The following is a 17,156-nucleotide window of genomic DNA, read 5'->3' as shown; positions in this document are numbered from 1 at the left end:
TCACAGAAATCTCTACGCGAGGACCTAACTTGGAGATTTCTAATTTCCTCACTACCACGATCACACCAAATCAGGTGTGCTTCGCCTCTGAGAACACTGACCCCCGAGTCGGAGCAATCATTCCTACACCGCACTCTTCCTTTTGCATCCTGCCTTTCTTTTCATCAACCTGGGTATTTCCAGGGCTCTGAGCAATGAACTTCCCATCAGCCACATTCTCACCTAATTAACCCCCCTGATTACAATAATTAGTATTGATTCACTCTTAGAATGACTTCCTACCTATTCAAGCACAATCTGTACTTGCTATAAAGTTCCAGATATGCATATTAATCAAATGTTCTTCTTTGATTTTCAGTCCCAGAAGAATATTTTGCTATTGTATACACGACTGTTAAAAAAAAAAAAGAGAGAGAGAAAAGGGTGAGGTTTTATTTTAACAAATAAAGGAATACCAATACATCGAAGTTACAGATCTCAGCCTGTGGCCTGCTGAGCATGGCTACGTGGGTATTCCGGAGGCTTGTGTGTGAAGGGTGCACTGGTCACTCTATTGAAAGAAGCCATTTTCCCGGTTTGAATCTTTTGCTATTTCTTTTCTGCAAGTCCTGGCTTAGAATTAAAATGTACTTTGACATTTCTTTAGGTCACTATGGAGGGGGATCAGCACACTGATGGCAAGATACAGATTACACATCTTGTTACTGTTGTGAACATAGATGCAGACAAGTTTGCCAACTTTAGGCAACCTCCTACCTTCCCCAGCAGGCTAAAGGAAAAGAGAATATGGATGTGGAATGCTGAAAAGGGGATCTCAAGACCACCTAGAAATCCAAGTGAATAGATCTCAGGGAAATAATTATAATTTAGTCAAAAATTCAACATGGAGGTTCCCAAGTTATCTCTTTATTTCAGTGTGCTACTGACAGGCAGCTAAGGAGCACAGGGAACTATTTTTCTTCCAAACCACACACACACACAAAATTTGCTTGCAACCTTTGCTTTGGAATAAAAATTTCCCATGAAAGCAGCATCTAGGTGTGCTAGTAACAGTGGGCCAGCTTCAGTTATAAAGCTTCACCAATTACCTTTTATGAGCTCATCCTAAAAGCAATTATTGGCATACCCGATGGAGTGAGCAGTTCAGATCCCATTGGGAGTAAGAGAACATAATAAGTACGCATTTAAAATCCATTCTATTCACAATGGATAACTTTAAAAATATCATTATATTGCAGATACGTTTGGGTCCACACAGGCTCTGAAAATATTGTCCATAGAAAAATCTATACTTAAGAAGGCAATTTTTTTTAGCCTGTAACATTAATTTAAATTATTCTGAGTTAAGTATTTCATAACATTTCAACTTAAGTTTAATAAATTAAAATGTAAGTCCAAACTCTAAAAAACAGTTACTATTTCATAACTGTATTTTCATAAAGAATATATCTTGTTCCTTTTTTTACCAGTATTTTCACTAATTTAAACCATAATATAATCTAAGAGGAAATAATTGTAACTAAATATCTTTAAATTTTGCCCTTTAAAATGAGTCTCCTTCTTTTTTTAAAAATTAGGTCCTTAATCTCTCTCCATAAATTTACTGATATTTTTCAAAATACTGCTCTGGCACAAGCAGCTAAATAAAACAAAACATTAAAATGCTAGGTAAAAAAAATATTATTTACAGAAACCAATCTCAATGTGATGATTGTCATGTGAATAAATTACCATTTAATATTATTTTTTAAATATATTTTTATTGATTTCAGAGAGGAAGGAAGAGGGAGAGAGAGATAGAAACATCCATGATAGAGAGAGAGAATCATGGATCGGCTGCCTCCTGCAAGTTCCCCCCTGGGGATCGAGCCCACAACCCGGGCATGTGCCCTTGACCGGAATTGAACCTGGGACCTTTCAATTCACAGGCTGACGCTCTATCCACTGAGCCAAACTGGCCAGGGCACCATTTAATATTGTAAGGTCCATTCTTTTATATATATTTTGAGAATAAAAGCGATTTTAATATTATGAGAAGTTCAAAACAGATTTTTCCATTTTCTCTTTTTGAAGTCTCACTGTTTTCACATTAGAAATAGATGCTTATGTCATAAAAAGAAAAAAAAATTGAGGATGTATGTGAGAAATGTTTGCCCTTCATGGAAATGCATTTTTATGAGCACATAACCATATATCAGAAATCAATATGTTCCACAGAGACCTTTAACTTAACAGACTATATAATAATAGTTTGTGACCAAAATAATAAGGGCAAAAGTTCTCACTTATCTTTGAATTTCTACACCATTTCTCTATTTGTATGTCAAAAGAGGAGATCAAGATGAAAAATTATAATTTACTTCAACACAGAAATATTTCTCTTAACTTCTTTCTTGCTACATTCTGTAAGCCCACCAAATAGACAAATTTTAAATCCCCAAGCATAAATACTGTAGAGGCATGTCTGATAACAAGGTATTTGCCAGAATGATAATGGTATTACAAGCAGTCTCAATCAATACATTTCTTTCTGTAGTTAACAGAGAGGTAAGCAATAAATCTTTAACTTAATCCAACCAACATAGCTGCAAAATGCAAAAAGCTCTATGAACGGCAGATATTAAATTTTTTAAAAGCACAAGACCACAAACAAGCAGTACCAAAAGCTATTCATTCCGTATAGTCTATACAAACAAGATTATAGCAGATAAAAAGGGCGTTGAGAAAGAAAAAGAAAAAAAAGGGCCCAGACATGCATTAAGCTAGTTTGACAGCTCCATTGTTCAACGGGTCCCATTGTCAGACCCAAAGATGTATTCAGTGCTACAATGTCTGCTAGCAAATAAACAAAAGACTACATTTTTCAAAGCAGGATGCCAAATCTCTCATAATTCTTTCTCTGCTTCCCAAAAGGTCAGTGGTGGCTCATTCTTGGTATGCGATAGAACCCTAACACAGATACAGGAAACAAATATTTGTTTTCAATACATAGGGACCCAGGACGCCATGCATGAACAGAGGTCTTTAAAAGGTACACATTTTGGCAAACAGGATAAAGTGATCCAAACCTGGTAACACAGAAGGACTATCTAGGTAGGCTAAGTCCAGATTAGAGCGGTATTTGGAACGCAAGTCTAATATGGGGTCTCTTTAGCTCCTTTTTCGGTCATTACTCCATGCAGAGTGCATAATAAGGAAAGAGGCTTAGACATTGCAAAGGAAAAGACAAACCAAGAGCCAGATTCGGAGCCTTTAAAATGAGCCACTGGCCACTCACAAATCGCAGGGAGCAAAAACATGATATGCTTTCAAAAGGCAACTCCTGCAAATAGAACTCGCACGCAGCAGCAGTCCTTGTCCTTCCTCTCGCTTGCTCTCTCTTTCTCCCAGTCTCTTGGTCTCAATTTTGTTTCCCTCTCTCTCTTCCTCTCTCTCTACATTTTTTCCCCCCTCTTCTAAGATACTTGCTTCAGAGCAGGATTATTGTTTCAACCAGCTCTGGAAACGAGAAAAAGACACATTAAAACAAAGGCCACCGAACATACCTTAAAAGCAGCTCCTCATTTCTCATAGTAACAGCGGATTTGGGACAGCGCATGCTTTCTGCACTGAGACACTGATAGTCTCAACAAAGCCAGTTCAGAAGTGCGCTCAAACATCAATGCCACAGTAGCTGTTCACTAATGCGCGCTCTCCCTCCCTCCCTCCCTCCTTCTTCTTCTCTCTCTCTCTCTCTTGCCCCACACTCTTCTCTAGTCACATTCTGAATGGTGGAGCAAAGGGGCTCCTGCAGACTCACTAAGTAGAAATAATCCTCTCTGACAAGTTACGTTGTCTAGGCATATTTTTACATTAGTACACTGCACTGCCTATAGGGGTCTTGTTTGTATTCACTCAGGCCTGCCTGGTGCTAGTTCTCCTAATTACCATCTTAAAAATTTGGAAAGGAAAATAAGGGACTCGTTTACCTTGCTCCTCTACATTTAATAGCAAAGCCAAGTTCACGTTTTCTTTTTGCTCTCAGCTACCAGCAAGCAACACGGATGACTAAGAGAAGATTTGGATCAGTTGTTGTGCTGGAAAGGATTTTTGCTTCTTTTTTTTTTCCGGGACACGGAATTCACAGTTGGATTCATCAATTCCTCTGCTCTTGTCCTCAGGAAGAGTGACAAGGTCAAGACCCTTAGCCCCACCCTGGGTCGTGGATGCGGAGGACAGGGACTGGGGACCTGGGAAATATTTTAACTCTGTGGGCACCAGAGTTCCTGCCGATCAGAGCCATGATTGACCTGAAGCAGGGCATCTAAAGGAGGCAGGCGATGCAAAGATTGTTTGGTCACACTGAAGTCCTGCCTGGCACTGGAGCATCTGCCTCAAAAGACCAACTCGGCACTCTTTTCCCAAATAAGAAAAACCGGCTTCCCTACTTCATTATACTCACTGGGCTTAGCATATTGTTAGCCAGGGAAATACACATTGCACTGCAGTTTATTGGAATTAGAAGAATTCCATGCAGATTAGCCAAGAAAACAGCAAGTTAAACACACAGAGAAAAGATGAGATGCTACAGACAGAATAGGCAGTCGTCCAAAAGTGCAGACTAAGGCACCGCTCCAGGAGGTGTGAGCTGACGGGAAGCCAAGAGTGCTCTCAGTTTGGATGGAACAACGCAGAACGCAGCCCGAAACAGATCTGGATCACTGAGTCCTGGTGTCCTCACTCCCAGGCTCCACGTCCCCACCTGTCCTCCATCACCACAATCAGGCTCCTCAGTACTAACCGGGGGTCCTTTCGTGGGAATAATGGTGGGGAAGGGAAATAAGGGTGTGCTTCACTCCGATTCCTTCCTATTGAAGACCTGAAATACACCCCACTATCTTGCTAGGTCTCTGACCTCTGAACTTAGTCTTGACCCACAGCTAGGGAAATGGAGTCCACCCTTCAGGGGAATGAAGGTTCTTTACTCTCCACTGCACAGTAATCTTGCTTAGATTATCCACTGGATTGAGGCCCATAAGCCAAGGTGGCCGGTAGCAGTCACCACCGCTATTTCTGGAAGGAAGGAAGGTAACATGATGAATAAGTGGGCAAAGGTCAAATAGGGAAATGAGAGTCCTGTCCCTAAGACAACCATATGTTTACATTTCCTCCGTTCATTACGGCATGTGAAAGTTATGGAATGAATATATACATATGAATGACCTTGCCTGGAAAAGAGTATCTAAAATCTAAGATGTTCTTTGGGAGCCAGATGAACCTCATGTAAATGAGTTTAGGACTAGAGAGACCTTGGAGATAAAGGGTTCGCGCTGCTCCCGGGGCGGGTGCTGAGACAGCTGTCCCTTCACCGCTCTGTAGCTCTCCTCACCCCAGCACTTAAATGGGGGAGACAAAAGCCATTATGTTTGAAAGCACCTGAAGAGCTGGTAATGAAACTGGGTGTGTTCCGTCACCACCAATATTAATAAAAAGCAGGCTGAGTGAACTGCCATTGGCCACAGTTTTGTCTGTGATAGAAAGGTAAAAATATGCTGCTCAGACAGAAATCTCTTTTCTTAACACTCCAATTTCTAGTGTGGCCTGAACTGTGAGGCAAGTCCTAAGATAACGATAATGCTCCTGCTTACCCATAAATAGAGTCTTAGCCTTAGAAGCCAGGACATGAGGCTATTCCTATGATGACATGAATTATGGGTCCATAGTAGTAAGGACAGGAATTGAGCCAAACCAATAAATATTTTCTTTTCTCTCCACGTCCTTTTTAGTCTAGGTACCTAAATAATGAGAGGGCTATCAAGGTAAGAGTGTAGTACTTGTCTAAACTCTACTATTGACAGATTGAAGGTCTTACACCCACCAGTTTTATGTGCTGAACTTGTGCTTATAAAGATGAGTGAATGGAAAGAAGGTATGTCATTTCTGACATTTACATGTTGTATTGTAAGTCTTTGTTTCCAAATCCACATTCATTAATCTTGGTACTTCTTAATCCACCCAATCGAATAACTTGGCGCTAGCTGGTGCTTAATAAATATTAATTAAATAAAGAAATGATGCCGAAACCGGTTTGGCTCAGTGGATGGAGCGTCAGCCTGCGGACTGAGGGGTCCCGGGTTTGATTCCAGTCAAGGGCATGTGCCTGGGTTGTGGGCGCTTCCCCAGTGGGGGATGTGCAGGGGGCAGCTGATCGATGTTTCTCTCTCATCGATGTTTCTGACTCTCTATCTCTCTCCCTTCTCTCTGTAAAAAATCAATAAAATATATTTAAAAAAAAAAGAAATGATTTTATTGTTAACTATTGGAACTTTGGAGAGAGGCCACAGTTGACCCTTGAATAATAGGGGTTTGACCTACATAGGTCCACTTATAAGCAGATTTTGTTCCCCAATAAATACAGTAATGTACATGCATTTCCTCTTCCTTAAAATTCTCTTAATAACATTTTCTTTTCTCTAGCTTACTTTACTCTAAGGATACAGTACATAATACATATAACAGTAGGCTCTTAGTAATTAAGTGTTTTGGGAGTCAAAAGCTACATGTGGATTTTTGACTGTGTCCCTTTACCCTCACATTGTTCAAAGGTCATCTGTATTTTATTTTCAAAATTCCTTTATGTAGTTTTCATGACGTGTATGCACAAATAAAAAAACACACTCTTTTTATTCTCATTCAGGCATATAGTTGGCACAGCGAACAACACTGAGAATTCTTTTCATGCCGTTATGTTTTAAATTTCAAGACCCTTTCACATTTGTCAGCTCATTTAATCCCCATAACAATGCTGTGGGGTGGGCAGAGCTGGTGCTATTACTTCTTCAGCTGAAAAAGTTCAAGTGCAGAAAGATGGAGCAACTTGCCCACAGAAGGTGCACTTTGAAAGGAACTGTGGGCCGCCAGGCTGGGGTGGGCACAGGGGCGGGTCTTGGCCCATCCTGAGTGCCCCTCCCACCACGGTGCCTGGTCCTGTCAGCAGCCTTGTTCCCACCACTGCAGCTCCCACACGCTGATGGCCCAGGCGCGCTCACACTGGCTGACCGAACGGAGTAGTTGGGACCAGCCACCAGCAGGTGAGAGTGGAGGCTGCTGCCCCTATCACCCCTCAGGAGCAGGGGGAGGTGGAGAAGCCCTCAGGGGTGATTGGGGGCAGCCGTTGCTCACACCTGCTGACGGTGCCAAGCAATCGGGACGTGCCAGGCACTGGCAGTGGGTGTGAGCAGTGGCTCTGGCACTGGCTGCAGGTGTGAATAGGGCTGTCACTGGCAGTGGGTGCAAGAGGTGCTGCTGCCCCAATCGCCCCTCAGGAGCAGGGGGAGGTGGAGAGGCCCTGAGGAGCGATCAGGGCCACCAGCCACCGCTTGCACCCGCTGATGGTGCTGAGTGATCAGGGCTGGAGCTGGGTGCTGGCAGTGGATGAGGCAGTGGGAGCCCTGCTGGCAGCAGGTGCGAGTGCTAGGCGTGACCGCTGCACACAGGAGCAAATAATTTTTAGTAACCACCAGAGGCTCAGCCCGATGACAGTGACCAGCGCCCCGCCTTGGTCTGGCACCCCAGCTCACCTGCTCCACCATCCCACCATGGTCGACGCCTGCCATGTTCTGTGTGCCCCCTGGTGGTTAGTGCACATCATAGCGACCAGTTGTTCTGTTGTCAGCTGCTTGGTCTATTTGCATATTAGGGTTTTATATATAGAGAGATTCCTTTCAAAAAGTTTTTTCAAATGAAGGGTGAATTAAAAATAGATAAACTAAGCACTTTGGGGGACAAATTATTCTTTGGGGGGTTATTTACCATTGCAGTTAATTTTTAACAATCCTGATTACTAACTTTGTAGGGAAAATTTTTTGAAAAGTATTACAGAGATAATTAGCAAAGGACAACAAAAACTCAGTTTATCTCAAAGTTCTCTACATCCAAAAAGATGTTTTTAACTTTGTAAATTAAATGGTTAGCTATAAATGCAAACTTAGTGAGGGCAAAACTGGGAAAGTGCTATAGGGGTGAGCTGGAATCAGCCAAATTTCTTGTTTCCTAAAACATTTTTAAAGGTATATTACAGGTGCACTCACATGTTATAGGTAATTTCTACAATAAAAAGCTAAATTTCTAAATGCAACATTAACAATGCCAACTTTTTCTGCCTTGTATGCCTATCTTGTCTCGAATTTGGACATTTACATTGCCAAGGTAATAGAAAGTACCATTTCAATGGAAGTGCATAATATGCGCTGGAGTAGGGTCGGGAAGGAAAGATTAGTTCTTTGATGGACAGAAAACTAAAAAAATCTAAAGTGCCTCTCAGATTCCCATCCCAAAAGAACACTCTGGAATGTAGAGGTACCAAGGACATTCATTACATCCTTTTAGTTGTTAGTTTCACATCCTGTCTTAGTTCATTCAGGCTGCTCTAACAAAATACCACAGACTAGGTGGCTTATAAACAACAAGCATTTATTTTTCACAGTTCTGGAGTCTGGAAGTCCAAGATCAAGGTGCCAGCTGGCACCTTCTTGCTCAGTACTCACATGGCAAAAGGGGCTTGGGAACACTGTGGGGTCTCTTGTATAATAGCACTAATCCCATGAATGAGAGCTTTACCCTCATGATCTAATCACCTCCTAATACCATTGCCTAAGGCTTTAGGATTTCAACATACGAATTTTGGGGGGACAGATACCAAGAATCGCCAGGTTTAATTAAGAAAAATGCCTTGTTCTTATGAAAGATGGAAAGAATACATAGAGAATTTGTGAAGTAAATATGAAGCAATGACTGAAGTCTACAAGAAATGATTTCCGGCATACTCGGTGCTTGACACACAGTAGGTGCTCAGTCAAGTTGATAAGTCTGTGTGTCAGTGGATAAATTCCCACCCAGAGCTGGTATCGAGCAGAAGATCCAAAGTTCTTCTGACCATCTTTGTCAGCCTCTGAGGAAGGGTCTCAAAGGGCAAACTGAGGAAAGGCAGTGCTGTGTGAGCACAGGGGCAAGCCCAGAGCAACACTCGACAGAAGATGGAATGAATGGAATACGGAGCAATCCTGTTCTTCCAGACTTCAGTGCTCCCCCTTGCCTCGAGGGGAAAACCCTCCAAAGCCAAAAGGATGTAGGAATCACAAATCACAACCCGAAACATAAAACTGACAGATGGCTTAAAGTGACACTTCAGCAGCATTAGTAAGGAGAAGGTTTGATACAATCTGAGGATCTATGTAACATGAGTTCCTTGCACCTGAGCACTCAAAAAATTACCCCCAAGTCACATTTATAAGCAGGAGGCCACTATCTTAGTAACAATTCCATGGGCCCTAAGTTCCAAACAGATATTCCTCCCCTAAGTTGTGGGACTACTTAATCATCTTCAAAATGGTGATGTTTTCTAGAATGAGTGGGGCATGTGGATGAGTGATTAGCAAGAATAATTGTAAAGCCCCTTAAAATTATATAAAGTGTCATCTTTATCAATAAGTAGGTGTAAATAATAAGCTGTAAAGTACATAGAGCTCCAAGAAGCTACTTGAAAATAGACACTAGATAACATTTAAGAGGTATTATTATAAAGAGGAATAATGACTGCTTGCTATATACTGAGTGGCCAGATTATTATGACCACCCCATCAGTACTTTGTTGTGCAACTTTTTGCCTTCAATACTGTGGTGATTCTTCTTGGTATTGACTCCACACAATGTTGAAAGGTGATGCGAGGAATCTGACACCATGCCTGATGAATAGCACTGTCCAGGTCTGTGAGATCTGATGGTTGTGGAACCAGCTGCCTGATGGCTCTTTTAACTTTGTCCCACAAATGCTCAATTGGATTGAGATCTGGTGATTGTGGGGGCCACCTAAGCAAGTTAAAGTCTCCCTCATGTTCTTGAAACCACTCCTGCACAATACGAGCACCGTGGCATGGCACATTGTCTTGTTGGAAGAAGCCATCTCCATTGGGATATGCCATCAACATGATAGGATGAACTTGATCAGCAACGACACTTAGGTATGTTGTGCTATTCAGATGTTGTTCCACATGAATTAAAGGGCCCAAATCATGCCAGGAAAACATGCCCCAAACCATAACACTGCCCCCATCAGCTTGAAGGGTTGTACTCATGCATGTGGGGTACATGCTTTCATGCAGTTTCTGCCAAATTCTCCCTCTGCCATCTGCATGGTGCTACTGGAAACGTGATTCATCGGACCACATGACTTTTTTCCAATGCTCGACTGTCCAATCCTTGTGTTCCTGTGCGAATTGGAGACGTTTTATCTTGGTAACTGCAGACAGCAAAGGTGTTTGAACAGGCTTTCGGTTTCCATATCCCATATGATGCAGTGTACGGCTAATTTGCCTTCAAATGTCAGATGGTCGCAATAATCTGGCCACTCAGTGTATAAAGGAAAGGAGTTATGAAAACAGAATCCATGAAGTGGGTTTGGAGAACTCTTTCTGTGTACACAGGGAAAGGTTTGTTGAAGACAGAATGAAGAAACTAAAGAATTTCCCATGACAATAGAACAACATAAATAGCCTAGTTGTTAAAATAACTGATTTTGGTCAGTGAACTCTTACAGCTTATCAAATAACATGTTCACAATTGAGCGATTATTTTTGGCCTAATGCTTTGCCAACAGCCACCCTCAGGCAAATGGGAAACCCTGAGAAGGCTACAGGTGACTGGCTATACATTAAGTTAGGCATCAACATTTGCATGGGAGATGAGCAAGTTTATTACTGCTATTTTTAAGAGAGACAAATGCACATACAGCCACCTTTCTACCTGCTCAAACTGCCATTTCAGAGAGATTCTGTAACTTGACTATTATTCATGAGTCTTCAATGGACATGGAGAGTTTGGTGCACTTGGGAACTCCCTGTTTCCTGTGGTTTTGATATTATGGAATCCTAAGAAGTCAAGAGCACAAGTGTGATGAAGGCTGTGGGTGGAGTAGATGAGTTTTCCTTGCAAGGAAGTGGACCAAGATTGGAATTCGTGTGATTATATGACAGTGATGAAAGAGAAGCCCAGATGGTCTGGGAAAGATGCTTTCAAAACAACCATAACATGTTCACAGCTCTTACTGAATGTGCAGGTGCTTTAAATGTTATATTTCTGTTTGTATCACTCTCTGAAATTACATTATCTACTTATATACTTGTTTATAACCTCTTTCCTGCATCTGCAGCTAAGTCGCATAAAAACAGGAACTTACTCCATTTTATCACCACTTTAGCATAATGTATGGCAAATGGTAGACACTTAATAAACATTTGTTCAATGGCTGGATTTCTCTGTGAAGCATTCTTTTTGTTAAGTGACCTAATCTCAGTGGCTTACAGCTATCTACACATATAAAAGCCTAAGCAACCAAATGACTGAATGACCGAACAGCTGGTCACTATGATGCACACTGACCACCAGGGGGAAGATTCTAAATGCAGGAGCTGCCCCCTGGTGGTCATTGTGCTCCCACAGCCAATCTCCTGTGGCTGGCCAACCTCCCACAGCCCCTCTCCCCAATCAGCTGGCCCCAATCCACCGTGATCAGGACTGGGCCAGATGGCCCCAATTGGCCCCGATCACAGGCCTGGTGGAGGGACCCCACCCATGCATGAATTCGTGCACCAAGCGTCTAGTATGACATAAAGGGTAAAAAATTTACCTTGCTCAACTATGAGCAGTCATTAGGCTAGAAGGATTGAGGACAGGAAGATCTTGTTCCTGACTTTAAGGACTTTACACATTCCTTGAGATGAAATGATAAGCTTGCTGCTTTATTTATTTATTTATTTTCAACTTTAAAGCACCATTTATATGGGCACACAGAAAATGAAGCAATAAATTCATATATTTCCCTTATTACTTTCCATAATGCTGACGTTTGGGAGTTGATGAACTACAAGTAGGTAGGCCATTGAAGATAAGATGAGTGGAAAAAACTTCCAGAATTAAGGGCAATGTTAGTTGGAGGGTGATTTTTGTGTATCTTAGAAAAAGCCAGTGTCCTTATGAGCAAGGAAAAAGAATCAGAAGTTGGTCTAATTTTTGCTTTGCTCATTTTCAGGAGTAGATCTATGCTATGTGTTTAACTCTTTAGTTAATGGTGCCATAACTTCAAAAATTAGTGAGTCACACTCTGGCCAGTGTGGCTCAGTTGGTTGAGCATGTCTTCCATGCACAAAAAGGTAGCTGGTTCAATTCTGGGTCAGGGCAAATGCCCAGGTTGCAGGCTTGATGCCCAGTAGGGGCCGTGCAGCAGGCATCTAGTTGATGTTTCTCTCTCTCTCTTCCTTCCTCTGTCTCTAAAATCAATCAAAACATATATTTAAAAACGCGAGTCACTCCCTTTCTCATAGAGATGTCCTGCTTACTCCTCTCTCACCTCACTGGAATCCCCAGGGACCTACAGCAAGTTATCTTCTTATGAGTTCCATCCTCTGTCTGCTATTGAAACCAAAACAAACCAGTAAACGCTATTAAACGCCACACTTATTGCCTTAAGTCGGTTCCTAATGAGATGTATCCTCACTTTTAAAAGTGCATTAATTTTATTCTGTTTTATGTTTCAGGCTAAACATTACTTTGACTTCTCTATTCCTGTTACACATGTATTGTTATGGTATAAATGAAAATGTTTTAAGAACATGAGTAAGTCATGATCTTCAAAGGAAAGTTCCTAGAGGCCAATGGGTGATGAAGATGAGGCAGGTAGTTTGGAGTTGAGGGGGAAAAGACATGGCAATCCACACTAACCACTGGCAATAGAGTCCATCACAGTTAACTAGAAAGTTAACTCTGGTTTCAGATGAAGCATGAAGGAGAACAGAGAAAGTCTGGAATCAGGGAGGCAGTGGGGAAGCCATTGTTGACTAGGAGATGGTGTGGCCTGCGAGGTCAGTGCTTGCATTCATGGACTATTGCCTACTTGTTGGCCTCAGTTCTAGACTCTGCATAAATCACCCATCACCAGAGCAATCCACTAAGTCAGTATCGTCCATATTACACAAGTGAGTACACTGGGGCCTGGGAGATGACGAAAGGGCCAAACTGATTTGCGGTAAGTGGCAGAGATAGATGTTCGTCAGGCTTAGCTCTCTTCCCTGTGCCTCAGAAGTAAGGGGGTAAACATGTATTTTAGTGCCAGAATCATTAAATAGAGACAACTGAATAGGTAGAATGGAGAAAACAGATGAGTTGAAGATAATTCTGATGTTTCTAAAATGGACAATTTGGCAAATGATGACACTGCTAACTGAGATGAAAACAAACAACAAAAAAGGCAAAATAGGGTAGATGGGGAAGGTAACTGATTCCATTGGGGACAAACTGAGCTTGAGATGCCTGCAGGCAGGTCTTCCAAGTAGAGTAGGCAGCTGAACTACTTACTGCATGGACGAGATCGGCCAGGAGGAGTGCTGAAGGGGGAAAAATGAGAAACAAACCAAGACCAGAACCCCAGGGCAAATCAAAAATTGAGGAGGTGAAGGAGGATGTGCCAGTGAAAGAGAGGTCCGGATACATCACTGAATGGCTGAAACTTAGCTGAAGGGAGAAAACATATGCTTATCAACTTTTGAGCTACCTTGCTGTATATGAGCTCATGAATTTTTTGTTTAGATGCTAAATGAAAAAGCAGGGCAGTACAAATGAGAAGCAAGAAAGTTAAGAAAGTTTCAGGAGTCAGTCAAGAACTGGGGCAATAACTCTAGAAGGCAGCTTAGTCTGAAAGGGAAGCAGACTACTTCCACACCTGCATCTTCACAGCCAGCATGCAGAACAGGAAGGCAACAGCGCAGAACAAGCTCATAGGCTTCCCAAATTCTGCCCGGGTCCAACAGTTCAAGAAGGCAGCAACAAAGATCTTTTGTTTGTTTGTTTTTTACATATATTTTTACTGATTTCAGAGAGGAAGGGAGAGAGAGAGAGAGAGAGAGAGAGAGAGAGAGAGAGAGAGAGAGATTGAAATATCAATGATGAGAGAGAATCATTGGTTGGCTGCCTCCTGCACACCCCACACTGGGGATCAAGCCTGAAACTCAGGCACATGCCCCAACAGGGAATGGAATTGTGACCTCCTGGTTCATAGGTTGATGCTCAACCACTGAGCCACGCCAACTGGGCCAGCAAAGGTAGTTTTTTTGAAGGTGTCTGAGAATTTTTCCAGATGAGGATTCTAAAAGTTATCAGGAACTATAAATTCTAGACTTGGATAACAGTTCCTGGGTCAACTGTTTTAAACTTTTTAATGAAGTATCATATACTTAGAGAAAAGTATCCAGAAGTATATTTACAGAGAGAACATCCTACCCAGATCAATACAACTTTGGGTTTGTTTTTCATTCCACAACCCAAGCATGACTTGATGCATATTCTATATAGAGAGAAGCCTAAGTGACTGAAAGACTGAACGACCGAATGACGAGTCTACTGGCCACTATGATGTGCACTGACCACCAGGGGGCAGATACTCAATGCAGGAGCTACCCCCTGGTGATCAGTATGCTCCCACAGCCAACCTCCCGTGGGTCCCTCCTCTGGCCGGCCAGTCCTGATTGGGACTGGGCCAGATGGCTCCGATCAGCCCCCATCGCTGGCCAGGCCAAGGGACCCCATCTGTGCACAGTTTCGTGCACTGGGCCCCTAGTAAATATGTAAGAACTAGAATGCTTATGAGTAAAAACTGCCTGAGAGACAAAGAGCCAGTTGAATAATACTTTCTCTGGAACCCACCTACTTTTTGCCATCTATGCTATCCTAATTCGGGCTCTCAGGGTTCCCAAGGAGTCTCTTTCTGTAGTTTCACCAGCTCTGATCCATGCTACACACTTGCATGAGTTATGTCTCTAATATGTTCATAGTTGCCTCCTGCTTAGAACTCAATAGAGCTTTCCCCTTGCCCTGAAGATGAAGTCCAAGCCACATAATTTGGTTCATAAGACCTACCTATATTGCAGGTTTTCTCACCTGGCACACTATACTTTTTCTCCATAAACCTCTTTTGAGTCCTCACATACCTGATTACTCTTGCCTCTGTGCATTTGTTCATGTTGTTTCTTACTCATGCAAAATTCTCCTGATGTTTGTCCCTCTTTCCCTCACCAGGTTTATTTCTGCATATCCTTCAGGATTCAGCTGAAACGTCAATTGCTGAGCACAAAAATACATGTTCAAAAATGCTTGCTGGCTGAATACATGGATAGTTTGAGGACATCACCTCAGAAGCAAGGAAATACAAAAATGTCAAAATATGGGCCCAGTTTTTAAAAATGTGATGAAATAAATCAACCACACCTTTTTTTTGGGGGGGGGGGAGGGAACAATGTTAGTTATTTAAAATTGAATTCAAAAGAAGGACTAGTCATCGCCCCTGCCCTCAGGAAATAATGATCATGTTAGAAAGACAGAATTTATCCATATGAAACGAAGAACAATACAGTGTCTACTACTGCAGTAGTTAATGAGCCATAAGAGTTCCAAGGAAGGAGAGATAAGAGTTGGCTGGAGTAATCTGAGAGTCTTTCATGGAGGATTAAGATTTGAGACAATCTTGAAGAGTATGATTCCATTTGGGGAGGCCACGAAGGGTAAGTGTAAGGACACCCCAAGCAGGGGAGACCAGACTCAGACTAAAGATAGTTTATGTGGGAGACAGTGAAAAGAAAGTCTATATAAAGTAGCACAAGTATTGACAAATGTCAATAAAAGAAATTAGGAAGAGTGAGGCCAGACTGTGAACCTTGTAAACTGAGCAAAGGAATCTGGATTCAACATAATAAGCAATAGGGATTCAGTGTAATTTCTGGATCAGTAAATGAGAATCCTCTCCAAATATGCCAATGAGAAAGTTAGAAACAGCTCTGGCAGCTGGTAGCTGATGGGTAGGCCATAATGTTTCCAACTCATAAACAACTCTTACAGAACATAGATATAATCAGACTCTGAGACCGCTGTAGAGCAAGAGAAAAGCAAAGACATTGCAACTACAAAAATAATGAAGTATCTCCAATTGCTTATTTCCTAGTGATGTCCAGGTCTGCTTTAATCTTCCTAATCTCTTAGATAAAACTGCCAAGATGCCTGGATTAGTCAGCTAGGGATGCTATACCAAAATAGTGCGGACAGGGTGGCTTAACAGAAATCTATTTCTTCATGGTTTGGGGGGCTGGAAGCCCAAGATCAAGATGTCAGCAGGTTTGGTTTCTCATGAGGACTCTCTCCTTGACTTGCAGACAGCCACCTTCTCTCTGTGTCCCCACATAGCCTTTCCTCTGTGCACATACATTCCTGGAGTGTCTTCCTCTTCTTATAAGAACCCAGTCTTATTACCCTTATGGTCTCATTAACATTAATTACCTCCTTAAAGGCCCTATCTTCAAATACAGTTAAATTATGAGATACTGGGGGTTAGAACTTTAATATATGAATTTTGTGAGATGGGGAGAAACACAATCCAGTCCATAACAGTCCATAACAATACTCTATGCTTCTTAAACACACACAATTGAGAACTGACTCCCACTTCCTTAAAACGTCCTTAGCATGTGCACAAGCCCTGCATCTATACTAAGTCCCTTCCCACTTCCTTGTTCTAAGATGCCCCATACCCTTGGTGTGCATGCTCCTTTGCTAGGGCAAAGTTAAACATGACATTGACTTGGGGTGTGTTCCTGGTGGCTTTGGTTGTTGGGCTTCCACACCAGGACCTTCCGTATTACTGAGCCTTACCTTTCCCATGCCTTTGCCTGCCTGAATTGCCATTTCTCCTTCCTGGTTACCTGCTGCTCATCCTCAAATACTCACTTCAGTTCACATACCACCGTCCCTTAAAGCATTTCCTAATCTATTCTTCCTCATACTGAAATTAGATTTCTCTTGTGCTGGCTCTGTAATGTGTAAACTTGGCTAGGCTGAGCCACATTTCCCAGAATTCACTTTATTTTTTTTATTTTTTAAACTAGAGGCCCAGTGCACAAAAATTTGTGCACTCGGGGGGGAGGGGGGGGTCCCTCAGCCCGGCCTGTGCCCTCTTGCAGTCTGGGACCCCTCGGGAGATAACGCCCTGCTGGCTTAGGCCTGCTCCCAGGTGGCAGAGGGCAGGCCCAATCCCTAGGTGCAGCCCCTGGTTGGGCTCAGAGCAGGGCCGATTGGGGAGTTGG

The 17,156-nt window shown here is 42.4% G+C and overlaps 1 protein-coding gene across 5 annotated transcripts in view; it reads right to left on the bottom strand.

Moving 5' to 3' along the window:
* The window catches only part of CELF2 (CUGBP Elav-like family member 2), a gene marked incomplete at its 5' end in the record, with an annotated part of 552,657 nt that overhangs the window by 321,542 nt on the left and 213,959 nt on the right, over nucleotides 1-17,156 (bottom strand). For 2 of the 5 annotated variants that reach the window (XM_081085292.1, XM_081085293.1), the window contains one exon: nucleotides 3,546-3,689. The exons of 2 other annotated variants lie outside the window; for them this stretch is intronic. In XM_081085292.1, the coding sequence (XP_080941418.1) occupies nucleotides 3,546-3,598 (53 nt within the window). Of the gene's footprint in view, nucleotides 1-3,545; nucleotides 3,730-17,156 lie in introns of those variants that run through there. One more of the 5 variants, XM_081085286.1, reaches the window with a different exon arrangement.

This window comes from Myotis nattereri (genome assembly GCF_964212035.1).
Source record: "Myotis nattereri genome assembly, chromosome: 1".
Taxonomy (NCBI): Eukaryota; Metazoa; Chordata; class Mammalia; order Chiroptera; family Vespertilionidae; genus Myotis; species Myotis nattereri.
This window is presented reverse-complemented; position numbering and strand designations above follow the sequence as displayed.